Source organism: Leptonychotes weddellii, chromosome 10, assembly GCF_054177405.1.
Source record: "Leptonychotes weddellii isolate Sample4059 chromosome 10, ASM5417740v2, whole genome shotgun sequence".
NCBI classification, from domain to species: domain Eukaryota; kingdom Metazoa; phylum Chordata; class Mammalia; order Carnivora; family Phocidae; genus Leptonychotes; species Leptonychotes weddellii.
The window spans coordinates 54,261,224-54,277,687 of NC_138378.1; the positions used below are offsets into that span (position 1 = coordinate 54,261,224).

General features: G+C 39.6%; 1 protein-coding gene across 15 annotated transcripts in view; it reads right to left on the reverse strand.

Moving 5' to 3' along the window:
• The window catches only part of THADA (THADA armadillo repeat containing), a 328,075-nt gene that overhangs the window by 280,377 nt on the left and 31,234 nt on the right, over window positions 1-16,464 (reverse strand). For 10 of the 15 annotated variants that reach the window (XR_014149251.1, XM_081833467.1, XM_081833468.1 and 7 more), the window contains 5 exons: window positions 13,177-13,328; window positions 8,713-8,926; window positions 4,481-4,616; window positions 4,082-4,218; window positions 347-508 (listed from right to left, as the gene is read on the reverse strand). Coding sequence is in view for 14 of the 15 variants with exons in the window: in XM_081833467.1 (XP_081689593.1) it covers window positions 347-508; window positions 4,082-4,218; window positions 4,481-4,616; window positions 8,713-8,926; window positions 13,177-13,328 (801 nt within the window). In the remaining variant the exon portion in view is untranslated. The remainder of the gene's footprint in view (window positions 1-346; window positions 509-4,081; window positions 4,219-4,480; window positions 4,617-8,712; window positions 8,927-13,176; window positions 13,329-16,464) is intronic. The other 5 variants (XM_081833472.1, XM_081833471.1, XM_081833470.1 and 2 more) reach the window with 5 other exon arrangements.

Sequence of the window (16,464 nt, forward strand, 5' to 3'; positions counted from 1 at the left end):
GTTGATTTCTCTTAAAAGGCTGCTTGACTGTAAGGACTCTCACCGCACACAGTGAACCACATCACTAGGAGAAGCCGACTGCGGCCCAAACCCAAGTTGACCGAGCACCACCTGGCTGCCAAGACAGGTGTTAGCACTCAAAGCTTTCTGTTGTAGCACCTTATATACTGCACTGGGGTGCACCATTTACAGATTCCCCAAAATAAATCACTGATAAGCTCAAAGACTTTATTTTCTAGAAATGTTCTGCAAACATCTGCACCCTGATTTACTATATAAAAAACATTCTGTACATTATGTCACTGAAACACCAATTACAATACTACAATGTTGATTTTATACATGCTACCTTTGATCTCTGCTGAAGCACCAATATTTGGCACACTGGCATTCAAGTCCTCCAAATCAAAGCTATCACGTTCTTTGAGTATTTTGGCTTGAGTGAAGTAATCATTAGTATCTCGCGGTTGAATCTCACTCAGAATCGTCTGTAAGCGGCTTGCTGACTCTGAGGGAGAGAGAAGGGAGTGCATAAATCACAGTTCTGCAGCCCATGCGATTTCCCTTGGGAGTATCTGCCCTCAATTTTGTAATTTTTTTTTTTTTCTTTTTGGAGAGAGAGCTTGCCAAGCAGGGGTGGGAGGGGGAAGGAGCAGAGGGAGAGGGAGAGAGAGAATCTTAAGCAGGCTCCATGCTCAGCGGGGAGCCCCACACAGGGCTTGATCTCAGGACTCTGAGATCATGACATGACCCAAAATCAAGAGGCCTACGCTTAACTGACTGAGCCACCCAGGTGCCCCGAATTTTATAATTTTTAATACTTGATAATCAGCTCTATGAGAAGGGACTCATGGGGTAGATAATGTGAAAATTACTTATTAAGGTCTTCATGACACTTGAGCGTGCTTTTAAAATATGGCCAAAATTTTAAATTGGTTGAAGACAGTACAAAACAACACAACAGAAACTCTCCGCAAGACAAAGACCATCATCTCATTTACATTGCTTTTCTTTCTTTTACATTGCTTTTCTTAGTGTTATCTAAGAATCTCAAATATGGTGCTCAATCATGTGAAAAAAGAGCACTAAACTTCAGGTAATTTGGTTTTAAGAGGTAAGAAACCACCACAACAAAAACAATCTTTAATACAATACTGTATTGTCAACTGTACTTAAAAATAAAGAAAAAAATCTTCTATAGCTCAGGAATATGATAAAGGCTTTGTATTTGACTTTGAAATGCATTAGGTAATATACTGCTTTCTAAGTATGATTTACAGCCCTAGTATTGTATTGAACTTCATTTTTATTCCTTAAGCACTCAATGGATTAGGAAATGTAAGCTCCACGAATGCAACACTTTGTTCACTGCTGAGTCACCAGCACCTACAAAAGAAAACTGGCTCATGGCAGAGGTTTAGTAACATGGGCTAAGGGAATGAACAGATGATGAGGGAATGAAGAGCTAGGCAGGCTCAGATACTTTAAGAAAAAAAATAAATAACAACAGCCAGTCACCTGAAACCAATTAAGAAATCAAAGAACAGGTATTTTATATACCTATTAGATACACTTACATTTTTTTAAAAGATTTAATTTATTTATTTGTCAGAGAGAGAGACAACATGCACAAGCAGGGGGAGCGGCGGGCAGAGAGAGGAGCAGGCTCCTCGCTGAGCAAGGAGCCCGACACAGGACTTGATCCCAGGACTCCATGATCATGACCCGAGCCGAAGGCAGATGCTCAACCAATTGAGCCAGCCAGGTGTCCCTAGATACACTTACATTTTAGGTCTTATAGGAGATACAAAGACCCAAAGGGCTATCAGGATGATTCAACCAACATCTTATGTTCACTTGTGGCTTCCATGAAATATTGCCAAAACAAATTTTGACAGCCATGAAAAAATAACACTGGTTCCAAACAGAAACCATGGAAAGACTAAGAAAAAAAGGATGATCAGAATAAAATTTTACCCATTCCTTTTTATGGCTTTCAGAGGAAATGTTTTCAAGGAATTCAGAATGCACAGTAGATAATGTAGGACAGAAACAGGAATAACAGAGACAACCCGAGGAAAAAAGAAAAGGCAAAATCAAGGAAAAGTCTGTGGGCCACAGACTGTTCTTGAGACCAACGGACATTTTAAAACTTAATAACAAACAGAATTTTAGCATACACTATAGGCCCTACCCACCATAGGTGACAAATATTCAAGATTTCTCATCCAGAATATACTGGTACTTGCCTGATCCAAATACTAGCTTTAAGATTGGATGCTTCTTTTTTTTTTTTTTTTAAAGATTTTATTTTATTTATTTGAGAGAGAGAGAATGAGAGAGAGCAAGCACATGAGAGGGGGGAGGGTCAGAGGGAGAAGCAGGCTCCCTGCCGAGCAGGGAGCCGGATGCGGGACTCTATCCAGGGACTCCAGGATCATGACCTGAGCTGAAGGCAGTCGCTTAACCAACTGAGCCACCCAGGCGCCCAAGATTGGATGCTTCTTATTCCCACGTATTGTTTAAGTAGGAAAACTAAAACATCAAATTTTGGTATACCAGCCAAAATAAACAAATAACTGTGTCTTACTCATGAACCATCACCAATCTGCCAATTCATTTTTAGTAAAGAACAAAACCTAACATTTTCTATGCAAACACAAAACACCAAGTTACTTTAACTCGGTATTTAGGATATGCTCAGTGTGTTTTTAATACAAGCCTCTCATTTGCACTCCTCAAATGCATTCACAAACTTTATTTCAACACCACATGTATACCGTTCGTAGCCAATCCCTTCTGGTTGCTACGGTACAGGTATATATATGCCCCCTACAGTGTCCCACACACTGGGTTTAGTTCCTATCTTTTCTGGAATTGCTCATTCGTTGATTTATTCATTATAACAAATATTTACTGTATACCTATTTCTACCAGGCACTTGCTAAGGACAATGGAGGAAAATACCGATAAAATCCCTCTTAAATCGCAACAACTCCATGAAGAACACTTTGGGAAGAAAAAGAGACAAGACTGGCAAGGTTGCAGGAGCCCAACTATTAGAGGACCTAGTCTGAGGTCACTCAAGTATTTTAAACAAATGGGGTGGGGCAGAGCACAAGAGTTAAGTAGAGATTATGCATAACATGATGAATTATATGAGTAGAAAATATTGCTGTGGGGGCGCCTGGGTGGCTCAGTTGGTTGAGCGACTGCCTTCGGCTCAGGTCATGATCCTGGAGTCCCGGGATCGAGTCCCGCATCGGGCTCCCTGCTCAGCGGGGAGTCTGCTTCTCCCTCTGACCCTCCCCCCTCTCATGCTCTCTCTCTCTCAAATAAATAAATAAAATCTTTAAAAAAAAAAAAAAGAAAAGAAAATATTGCTGTGGATACAGTATAAAAAGAAAATGGAAGAAGCCAAGAGTAGATGGGGGGAAACCAAATGGGAGGGCCCTAGAATTACACAAACAAGAGAGATAAAAGCCTGGAGTAAGGTAAGAAGATGGCAGATAAAAAGAAAACAGATTTGAAAGATATTTAAGGGGTACCCCTGAAAGAACGTGAGGACAGGCAAGATGTAAGGAACAGAAGAGAGATGTCAAGCACTCCTAGGCTCTTGACTTGCACAAACAGATCTTTGGTAGGGCCATTTGCAAAGACACAGGAGTTGGTAGGGAAAAGGCAGATGAAAGTTCATGAGTTCAATGGGGCATTTTGAGTATCTCCTCCCATTTTTTGTTTTAATTAAATTCCCGATTCCTAATAAGCTGCCATCTCTGACTAAACCGCACCTCCCTGATTTATATTGCTCACTCTCCCAGCCCCAGCAGCTACCTGGTATTAGAAAATCCAATTTACCCCAGAGGAGGAAGTACCTTGCTCATCACCTGGTTTATTTATTTGTTTTGGTTATTTTTTAAGAATTAAAGACATTACTACAGTGGCAGAAATATCACTAATCATAATAAATAGCTTCTTGACCCACCTACTTAGCTTCTATATCTTCCCAAAGAAATGATTTGGCAGGGAGAGGCATAATGAGCAAAAAATATAGGAATTCTAGCTTTTTTCATTTGCTGACCTGAATCAGTGTCCATTGGGATGAGGCCTTCTGGGGAGGAGCTCTGAATGACTGGAGACACCACAGCAGAAAGCCTGTAAGACATCAAAAGGAGCTTCTCTACCACAGGTCTCCATTCACTCACCAACCGTAGGCTGCTGCAACAAGGACAGTACGGAAATTTATACTAAAAGCAAAATTCAAAAATTTTAAATGGAAATTATTACATAAAAGGTTGATCTGCTTCAAAATTGTGCGATCTATGAAATATTTAAGATATAAAAATATGTGTACACAGGTACATTTTAAAATCTAAGTTTTAATTATCTTTAAGGCAATATATTCCTTTCCCAGGACACATTGCAGTAAGGCTTTAAAGCTCAGAAACGCATGCTCAGGAGACATCTGTGGTACACGTACTTTAGAGATAACCTCTGCAAAGCGCCCGTTATACAGTGAACTCGCCCATACAGTGGAAATGATGCTGCTGCCTGAAGGAGAGAATTTTCAGCCTGAGATACTTCTTCCTCAAGATTTTCCAACAAGCATTTGATAACTAGAAAAAGCAAACAAAATACCAAAGTAATGCCAGCTTAAAAACACATTTATAAATTTGTGAATAGCTAAGCAGTCCCCACAAAAAAAAACATCCAACTCAACTAAACTTTGTTAGAGGTTTTATATTAAAAAAGAGATTTTTCAAAGTTATCCAGCCTGCTATACATTTCCAGTCAAGAAGGCAGAACTGTGTCTTTCCCTAACTTCCTGGATCCATTTTCAGCATTCACTCTGAATCGTTGCTCCTAGACATCCTCTATCTGGGGAATCAGACCCCAGGCCCATGTGCCATGCGCTATTTGAACAGTTGTTGTTTTGTGGTTTTTTAAATAATGGCTTTATTGAGATATAGTTCACATACCACACAATTTATACATTTAAAGTATGTAAGTCAATGGTTTTTAGTATATTCATAGATATATGCAATCATCACTACAGTGAATTTTAGAACATTTTAATCCACCCCCCCAAAAAACCCTTACCCATTATCAGTCACTCCCCTCCCTGTACCTCTCACCTTCCCCAGCCCTAAGCAAAAACTTATCTATTTTCTATAGATTTGCCTATTCTGGACATACATAAACAGAATCATAAAATATGTGGCTTCTTTCACTTAGCACAGTGTTTTCAAAGTTCATCCATGTTGTAGCATGCATCACTATTTCATTCCTTTTTATGGCTGAGTAACAGTCCACTGTATGAACATACCACATTTTATTTATCCACTTATCAGTTAATGGACATGGGAGTTATTTCCATGTTTTGGCTATTAAGTATAATTCTGCTGTAAACATTCACATATAAGTTTTTGTTTGGGCATACTTTTCATTTCTCTTAATATATGCCCAGTATAGACTAAATGTTCATGTCCTTCCCAAAATTCCTATTTGAAGCCCCAAGCCCCATATTTGAAAATGGAGTCTTTAGGAAGAAATTAGGTTTAGATGAGGTTGTGAGAGTGGGACTCCCCCCCCCACCCAATGACAGGATTAGAGTCTTTATAAGAAGAGGAGGAGAGACCAGAACTGGCTTCCTCTCCTCCACGTGAGCAGAGCAAGAAGGGTGCTATCTGAAGCCAGGGAAAGGGTTCTCACCAGGAATTGAAATTGCTCCCACCTTAATCTGGAACTTCCCAGCCTCCAGAACTGTGAGAGAGAGATGTTTGTTGTTTAAAACGCCCAGGCGATGGTATCTTGTTACAGCAGCCTGAGTGTGGAACTGTAGGATCATATGGTAACGCCATGTTTAACTTTCCAGGTAACTGCCAGACTGTTTTCCAGTGTGGCTGCACCATTTTACATTCCTGCCAGCAGTGTGTGAGGGCTTTGCTTTTTCCACATCCCCTCAACACCGGTTATTATCTATTTTCTTGTTTATAGCCACCCTACTGGGTGTGAAGTGCTTCCTCATTGTAATTTGGATTTGCGTTTCCCTACTGGCTAATATGCTAAGCATCTTTTCATGTGATTATTTTTCACATTTATCTTTTAGGAGAAATGTCTATTCAGATTCTTTGTCCATTTTTAAATTTGGTTATATCCTTTTACTAGGGAGTTGTAAAAATTCTTTATATATTCTAGATATAAGTCCCTTATCAGATAAAGGAGTCGCAAATGTTTCCCATTCTACAGGTTGTCTTTTCACCTTCTTAATGACATCCTTGACACACATGTTTCAAATTTTCAATAAGTCCAATTTATCTACTTTTTCTTTGCTTGTGCTGTTGGTGTCAGATCTAAGAAACCACTACCTAATCTAAGATCACAAAGATTTACACTCATGTTTTCTTCTAAGAGTTTTATTGTTTTTAGCTTTTGCATTTAGGTCTTTGATCCATTTTAAACTAATTTTTGTATATGGTATAAAGAAGTGGGTTCAACTTCATTCTTTTGCAGGTAACTATCCAGTTATCCCAGCATAGTCGATGTCACCTCTCACCACTCAAGAGTTATAGTTTAAATTTTAAAACTGTGTAACATAACCAGTAAATTATTAACATTAATATATACAAAGAAGTCCTAAAAATCAATAGGAAAAAGACAAACAGCCCTACAGAAAACTAAACAAAGAACATGAACAGGCATTTCACAGAAGGGGAGAAGTGAATTGCTTATAAACATGTAAAAAGATGCTCGATTACATTAACAACAAGAAAAATGCAAGATGAAACCACAAGATAGCCACTTCATATTCTGTAAACCTTTAAAATCTGACAATAGCAAGTTATAGTGATGATGTAATACACCACAACTCTCAAAATTTATAATTTGGCATCATCTAGTTAAGTTGAAGATGCACATACTTTATGACTAGGCTATCCTACTTTTTTGTTTACCAAAACTCTTGGACACGTCCATTAGAAGAGATATATACGAGAATGTTCACATCAGCATTATTTATTTAGGAAAAAGAAGTCCCTCAACAGGAGAAGGTATTAATAAAATGCAGTAAATTCGTATAATACATATGATACTATTTATATAAAATTCAAAATCATGTAAAAGTAAGTAATATATTGTTTAATGATATATACATGGGTGGTAAAATCTTGGTAAAAATAAGATGAAAGACTGATATAAACCATATGAGAGTAATTATATGGCAGGGGGAGGGAGCTAGGATAGAAGAAAAGCTTTAAAGGTTTGGGTATTATTATACTTCTTAAGTTGGGTGTTATAACCTAGCTTGGGAATAAAACTTGTGACATTTTTATACTATTATTATTTAAATCCTATATCTATATTTAAATTATTTTTGTATGCTTGAAATATCTCATGGAGTTTTTAAATGACTTGAATTTGAAAGCCTGTACATGAACAGTTTACCCCAAATGCAAACCTCTTCCTGTCACGTATCAGGGTCTCCTTTTGAGCCCAGCCCTGAAGCAACTAGAGTGGACAAGTGCCATCTTCCATGGCACTTGTCCCCTCCTTATCCCCATTTCTACCAGAACTACCCATGGCCTCCTAACTTTCTCCCATTATTAGTTCTCTTTCTCGGGGCATTTTTTACCATCTTGGAGAGAACAGTTTTTAACACTTTTCCTACATCTGACCTCTCTCTCTTTTTTTTTTTAAAAAATAAAAATCCTTATCTGTCCTTATTTATAATACAACTCCAAAGTGAATATTTACCAGCACAAAATTAAGCACATGAATCCCCAAGAAATACTTGCTGGAAATTACTAGACCTAAACCAACCAACTAGGTTTTAGAACTGGCTATATGGGAAGAGTAAAAGGCAGGGGTGTGACAGTCAGTTAAAACATAAATCTGATAGGCAAAGGAACTCTGCTCTTTATAGAAACAGCAAAGATGATCTAGCTATAGTCATAGTAAAATATCTGCGCCCCACCCCCGGCCAAAAGTACATTTTTGGTAGAGAAAGACGTCCTATTTTTTTTTTTTTAAAGATTTTATTTATTTATTTGTCAGAGAGAGAGAGAAGTAGAGAGCACAAACAAGGGGGAGCAGCAAACAGAGGGAGAAGAAGGCTCCCTGCTGAGCAAGGAGCCGGATGCGGGACTCGATCCCAGGACCCTGGAATCATGACCTGAGCTGAAGGCAAACATTTAACCAACTGAGCCACCCAAGTGTCCCAAGACATCCTATTTAAATAAGAGCTTTATTAATGTACATTTGTATAATCTACTTATTTAACATGAACCCTCTGTTTAGAAACAGTGTTATAGCTGAGTAAACTATTTACTTGCAATTCACAGAGAAATTCACAGTGTTCTTCTATGCTAGTAAACTCTTCAATTAAAAAAAAAACACAAAATAGGGGCACCTGGGTAGCTCAGTTGGTTAAGCGTCTGCCTTTGGCTCAGGTCAGGATCCCAGGGTCCTGAGATTGAGCCCCAAGTCAGGCTCCCTGCTCAGCAGGTAGCCTTCTTCTCCCTCTCCCTCTGCCACTCCCCCTGCTTGTACTCTCAACCTCTCTTGCTCACTCTCAAATAAATAAAAATCTTTAAAAAAATTTAAAAAACACAAAATAAATGTTTAACCACTAGCTATGCTAACTAAATGAATAGCGAGAGAGTAAGACACTGGTTTGGATAAGCAAGAGCAAAAGGTCATTTATCCAATACAAACCCATTAATGTGTTCCTCTCCACCACAACAGCAGACTTATCTCCATTTCCACATGAAGCTTGCTGAGTTTGTAAGGAGGCAGACAGAGATGAGGGCAGGGCATCCTGCCAGATTAAGAAGTTCAACAGGTAGGAAGCTGTCACACAGTCGTATGGTTTAGTGCTTGAGCTGAGCTCCAGGGCTGCTTGGAATAAGGCTTGCAGTTTCTCTGAATCCTAGAATAAAGCACAGACTCAGTAACTGTCACTGAAACATTTCTTTAATTTGAAGGAATTTATTTATTTATTTTTTAAAGATCTTATTTATTTATTTGACAGAGAGAAACAGAGCAAGAGAGGGAACACAAGCAGTGGGAGTGGGAGAGGGAGAAGCAGGCTTCCCGCAGAGCAGGGAGCCCGATGCGGGGCTCGATCCCAGGACCCTGGGATCATGACCTGAGCTGAAGGAAGCCGCTTAACGACTGAGCCACCCAGGCGCCCCTAATTTGAAGGAATTTAAAAACAGAGCCTGCCACATAACTGAAACTTGATATAAGCATTACTTCAATTCCCTTTTTCCCAGAATACAGGTTAGACTTTATTATAGTAATTACTGATTATCATTATTACTCAGCTCTAGTGATGAGGATCTTGGAAATAATGTCAATTGGGAAATTCGACATTGATAAAGCTTTTTTTTTTCAGTACCTCTTTCTCCAGCAGAAGTATGCTTTTTCCTGTAGAAATTCTGCTATGACTATGGCCAGACCATCCTTCTTATGTCCACATGGACCAGAGTTTTTTTGTACATTGAAGTCTCTTTTACCTGGGCAGCATACTACTGCACTTCCCCCATCCCCTTCTCCATTCAGCGAATTCAATGGAAAAAAATACAAATTCACACAAAAGTACAAATCCACCAGGCTATTCCTGGCAAAGATCCATGTATATGTGCAGAAAATAAAGTGATCATATCAGCCTCAGAAATTCTGCATCAGAGCTCCCACACCTGTATGTCATAGAAACATCCACTCACATGCATGTCCTAAAGAAGAAAGAACAAAGGACAGTTCACTGTAACAAGTATGGAAAGGCCCTGGGCTGAGGTCAAGAGACATGGGTCTTCGTCCCAACTCCATGGTTGGCAAATTACATGTTCAATACACTGGGTCTCAGGGTTTCACTGCTCAATAGTATTAATTCTACTAGGATTACTCCATAATTATCAAATACAAGGGGAAAATCATTATAAGCTTAATTTTTTTTAAAGATTTTATTTATTTATTTGACAGACAGAGCACCAGCACAAGTAGGGGGAGGGGCAGGCAAAGGCAGAGGGAGAAGCAGGTTCCCCACTGTGCAGGGAGCCAATGCTGAATTCAATCCGAGGACCCTGGGATCATAACCTGAGCTGAAGGCAGACACTTAACGACTGAGCCACCCAGGTGCCCCATAAGCTTAATTTTTAATTTGGCTATAGGTACACCAATATTTAAATCTATTAATTTCCAATAGATATCAAACATACTGATTCAAGGGGCACCTGGGTGGCTCAGTCGTTAAGCATCTGCCTTCAGCTCAGGTCATGATCCCAGGGTCCTGGGATCGAGCCCCATGTTGGGCTCCCTGCTCCGCCGGAAGCCTGCTTCTCCCTCTCCCTCTCCCCCTGCTTGTGTTCCTGCTCTCGCTATCTCTCTGTCAAATAAATAAATAAAACCTTTAAAAAAAAATACTGATTCAAATACCAATTTCTTTCAGTTTAAATTCTTTGCCATTTGATATGTTTAATTTTCTGTGACCTAAAAAAGACAGTGGCCAAAAGCTCAAATCGAAATCAATATTAGAAAGAACCAATTAAGCATCTAAGCCATTTTTTTGGTAACTGACAGTTAAGTCCGTGAACTGCTTAACTGACAATTAGTAAGAAACACAATAAATAGCCTTTGGAGTCTAAAATAGCTTTGTTCTGGGGCACCTGGGTGGCTCAGTCAGTTAAGCATGTGCCTTCAGCTCAGGTTATGATCCCAGGGTCCTGGGATCAAGCCCCACGTTGGGCTCCCTGCTCAGTGGGGAGTCTCCTTCTCCCTCTCCCTCTGCTGCTCCCCCTGCTTGTGCTCTCTCACTCGCTTGCTCTCTCTCAAATAAATAAATAAAATCTTAAAAATAAATAAATAAAATATCTTTCTTCGATCATCTGAGGTCAGTAAAAATATAATATAAAGACCTTGGATATGTAGCTCCACAAGAAAAAAGGGCAACAGACAATGTGAGTAATAAAGTCATGTACTACAAAGATATGTCATCAAAAATACATATACACAGGGGCACTTGGGTGGCTCAGATGGGTAAGCGTCTGCCTTGAGCTCAGTTCATGATCCCAGGGTCCTGGGATCGAGCCCCACATCAGACTCCTGGCTCAGTGGGGAGCCTGCTTCTCCCTCTCCCTCTGCCTCTTCCCCTGCTCATGCTCTCTCTCTATATATATCTCTGTGTCTCAAATGAATAAATAAAATCTTTAAAAATAAAATAAAAAATATATATATACACAGGTCCTTATACTAGTTAAGATTCAAAAACGTTTTAAAGTTATCTCAAAGGACCAAGTCTTTCATATAGATACTATAATATACCCCCGCCCCGAGATATTCTCAAAATATTTGCCAGGAGTGAGTCACAGTTATATATAGGATACAAGGCTTCAGTGTGATGAATGGTAAGGGGTAAGGAGGATGGGAAGGTGGGAGAGAAGAAAGGAAGAGAAAGCATCTCCTTTAAAAACTCTCTATTTTGGGGCGCCTGGGTGGCTCAGTTGGTTAAGCGACTGCCTTCGGCTCAGGTCATGATCCTGGAGTCCTGGGATCGAGTCCCGCATCGGGCTCCCTGCTCAGCAGGGAGTCTGCTTCTCCCTCTGACCCTCCCCCCTCTCATGCTCTCTCTCTCTCATTCTCTCTGTCTCAAATAAATAAATAAAATCTTTAAAAAAAAAAAAAAATAAAAACTCTCTATTTTACAAAAGTTAGAAGCCTAAGCACCAAAAGAAGCTTTTGCTTACCAAGGCATCTGAAAGACCACAAAGATAAATGGATACTGAAGAACAACTCCTAATATGGACCCAAGTTAGAAAAGATCCTGCAATGCCATCTGGAAGCCATGGAAACAGACACCTTGTGCTCTCTGACATGTGCTCCTACAGAATCCCACTGTGGGGCGCCTGGGTGGCTCAGTGGGTTAAGCGTCTGCCTTTGGCTCCGGTCATGATCCTGGGGTCCTGGGATCAAGCCCGGCATTGGGCTCCCTGCTCAGTGGGGAACCTGCTTCTCCCTCTCCCTCTACCCCTCCCCCGCTGTTCTCATGCTTTCTCTAATAAATAAATAAATAAAATCTGAAAAAAAAAAAAGGAGGGGCGCCTGGCTGGCTCAGTCGTTAAGCGTCTGCCTTCGGCTCAGGTCATGATCTCAGGGTCCTGGGATCGAGCCCCACATCGGGTTCCCTGCTCGGCGGGAAGCCTGTTTCTCCCTCTCCCACTCCCCCTGCTTGTGTTCCCTCTCTCACTGTGCCTCTCTCTGTCAAATAAATAAATAAAATCTTTAAAAAAAAAAAAAAAAAGGGAATCCCACTGCATCTACAAGCTATCCCGCCCTAAATAGAGCCTAACAGCCAGAGAAAGAATAGACCATGGCTCAGCGGCAGCCCCTGTAGGTGCCTTCAGCCTCTATACAGCTCTAACAGAAAGCCACAGCAAAGCTCTGGAACAGTAAACCCACAGCTGCTGGTGACCTCACAGCCCCAGAACATACCTCAAGGGCAGAGCCAAGCACTTCGGCTAGTGGGTCCCCTGCAGACCCATCCCCATGCTGTGTCCACACTCCCGAGCCCACCTTTGCTTCCCACCCCATGGTTGGCAGTGCCTGCTGTCAGGAAGAGAGCGGGGGCTGGGGATGGGGTAGAAGGCCGGGGGAGAAAACTGCTGTTAACCTCAAGTACTCTGAGTTTCAGTCTCAGTTTAGCTATTGCTTGTTGGAAGATCAGAAACACGTTCTCTGCCTCACTTACACTCGGCTTCCCAGTCAACTTAGCAAGGATGTTATTTCAAAAAATGCAAGTTACTGTAAGTGATGTGTTTTGACAGAATATTAACATGTCCAGGGGAACCGGGGAGACCGCAGTTAACTGAAATCTACCAATACTCTTGTGAGCAATAAAACCTACTGCTTCGCACACCTTCCTTTTTATCAAAACAATAAAAGAAGCAAAGCTCATGGATTTGGAGTTTTTTTTCTCTTATATTTCCTCCTTCACATCATCCATCCCTACCTCCTCCAACCTACCACCCTGCAAGAGTAGAAGTACTAATGATACCTGAAACAGTCAGAAGATATAAGAAGGCAGATGCAAAAAGCCTGCACAATCCTGCTTTATTTGCTGCTAAAATAGAAAGTTTTCAGGCATACACCACATTCGCATTTACAAAGAAAAAGTCCAAATACCTGAAATTGTACAACTGTTTTTGGTAACTTCATTAGAAGATCAAATGCTAAAATCTTCACTTCCTCAAAAGTGCTGGTAAAACATTCCATTAGTGTTTGGAAACGACCTACATCAATATCATGACTCAGCTGATACACTGTTTGGACTTGACCTAAAAATAGAAAAAGATTTAAAAGTGAATACAAGACGGGGCACCTGGCTGGCTCAGTTGATAGAGCATGTGACTCTTGATCTCAGACTCGTGAGTTCAAGACCCACACTGGGTGTGGAGCCTACTTAAAATAATTAATAAAAGAAAAGGGAAATCAACATGTTGAAGTTATCTGACCAAATTTATAGAAAATTGGTGCAAAGATTCACACTTCACAGTTTACCCACATTAGCAAAAAAGAATAATTTTTCCTTAATTTATTTCCTAAAATGATAAAGTAAATATTAAAGCTCCCCAAATAAAAAGTACTTCTTAAAATTTTGTTTAAAATCACTTCATTCTCTTCCAAAAGGTTATATTGTATATAAAAGATTCCTAAGTTAGCTTTCAAATAAAATGAAATAAATTTAGGAATATGTCTTTTAAAATATCTTTGTAAAATGCCTTAACCTAGAATCCAAAGTCCTACCATGTCTTAGTTAAACCAACACAGAATAATCATATGATGATATATCCTAATAGAATTACTGGACATCAAAGATAAAGGAGGATTCTTCTGGCTATTCAGGCACAAAGCTCAATTCATCTCCAAAATGGGAAAACATTAAGCTGGCTTTACTCTACGCCTTAGCAACATGTAGTGCTAGAAGACAGTGGAGCAACATCCTCAGGGAAAGGTATGGTGAAAAATTATACATCAAAATCCTACTCTAGGGGCACCTGGGCGGCTCAGTCGGTTAAGCATCCAACTCTTGATTTGGCTCAGGTCATGATCTCAATGTCGTGAGACCCAGCTCTGCGTTGGGATCCACGCTCAGCGGGGGAGGCTGCTTGAGGATTCTCTCTCTCCCTCTGCCCCTTTGCCTCCCATGCCCTCTCTGTCTCTCTCGAATAGTAAATAAATAAATCTTTAAAAAATCCTACTCCATCAAGTACAATGTCAATAGCAGCATTTTTGGGGTTTTTTTTAAGAATTTTTTTTTTTTTTTAATTTATTTATTTGACAGAGACACAGCGAGAGAGGGAACACAAGCAGGGGGAGTGGCAGAGGGAGAAGCAGGCCTTCCACGGAGCAGGGAGCCTGATGCGGGGCTCGATCCCAGGACCCTGGGATCGTGACCTGAGCTGAAGGCAGATGCTTAACGACTGAGCCACCCAGGTGCCCCAATATCAGCATTTTTGAATGTGTGAGAAATTAAGAACTCTATTTCCCCAAAAACTCTTCTCAAAATGAAGATGAATTTCAGCCAATGAAGAAATGAACAGAAAAACTATCACAAAAGAATGATGGTAGTCACCAAATCCATTTAACTCCAAGATTAAGACTAAACAATTATGGCAATAATGGGTTTCACAGCAGAATGTGAAGAACATTTAACAACATTTAACAAATTAACCACTCTGATAACACCTGAAAACATGCCTATGCTAATTTGAAGAATGATGTTCAACACGATATGCATTTATTTAATCTTAACTCACAAGTTAGTGCAACCCGTGAAATTCCTAGAGCAAGTAAATGGAGTTTTTGTCACTTCATTCACACCTCTGCTTAAATTTACTTCTTTTCCAACTCAGATGCTTCTAATTCCTTTTTCTTGCCTTACTGCTCCGGCTAAAGTTTTCAGTATACAATGGTGATCAGGAGTGGTCAAAGTGAGCTTCTGTGTCTTGTTCCTGATCACAGAGGAAAGACTTTCAGTCTTTTACCATTGAGTTTGGTGTCAGGTGTGCGTTCTTCATGAATGTCCTTTATCCTATTGAGGAAGCTCCCTTCTATTCCTAGTTTCTTGAGTGTTTATTTATCATATCAGGATGCTGAATTTTGTCAATAGCTTTTCTGCATCAATTGAGATTATCATGGGTTTTTTTCCCTTCATTTTAATGTGGTGTATTACATTGACTATTTTTTTCTTACATTGAACACCCTTGCATTCCTGGGATAAATTCCACTTGGTCATGGGTATAATACTTTTAATATGGTGTTGGATTTGGTTTGCTTGTATTGTGTTGAGAATTTTTGCATTTATGTTCATAAGGGATACTGGCCTATAGTTTTCTTTTCTTGTGGTGGCTTTGTCTGCTTTGGTACCAGGGTGATGCTGGCTTCACAGAATGAGTTTGGAAATGTTCCCTCCTGTCCAATTTTTTAGAAGACTTTGTTAATATTAATTCTTTAAACGTTCGGTAGAATTCACCAGTGAAGCTACTCCCTCTGGACTTTCCTTTGCTGAGAGGCTTTTGATTACTGACCCCCACCTCTTACTTGCTACAGATAACAAATTTTCTATTTGTTAAATCAGTAATTTGTATGTTTCTAGGAATCTGTCCATTTCATTTAAGTTACCTAATTCATTGAAAATACAATCCTTTTTATTTCTGTAAGGTCAGTAGAAATGTCCCTGCTTGTATTTCTGATCTTAGTTATTTGTACCTTCTTTTGTTTTATTCTTAGTATAGCTAAAATTTTGTTGACCTTTTAGAAAAACCAACTTTTGTTTTCGTTGATTTCTCTATAATGTTTTCCTATTCCCCATTTCGTTTATCTCTGTTCTAATCTTTATTTCCTTCCTTCTGCTAGATTTGGGTTAGGTTTGCTCTTTTTCTCATTCTTTGAGGTGTAAAGTAACTTATTGATTTGAGATCTTTTCTCTTTTTTAATTAGGGATTTATAGCTCTAAAGCTCCCTTTGAGCACTGCTTTTGCTTCATCCCGTAAGTTCTGGTAAGTTATGCTCTTGTTTTCATTCCTCTCAAAGTATTTTCTAATTTCCTTTGTGATTTCTTCTTTGACCCACTGCTTGTTTAGGAGCTCTGCTCAAATCTGAAACCCTCTCTGACACCACTGTATGAAACAGCTCCCCATCCTCCTAGACACTCTATATTCCCCCCGCTTTCCTTCCTGAAATATTTTTTTCATAATACTTATCTCCATCTGATATTCTATGTATTACTTGTTAATTTATTGTCTGTCTCCCTTCACTAAAATATCTAAGCTCAAAAATAGGAAGCATTTTGTTTTGTACACTGCATATCCTTAGCTGCTTGACATAAAATAAGCATTAAATAAACATTTGCTGGGCAAACCCTTTTAATAAAATTGTGGAATCCAATTTTTCACCATGAATACTGTGACA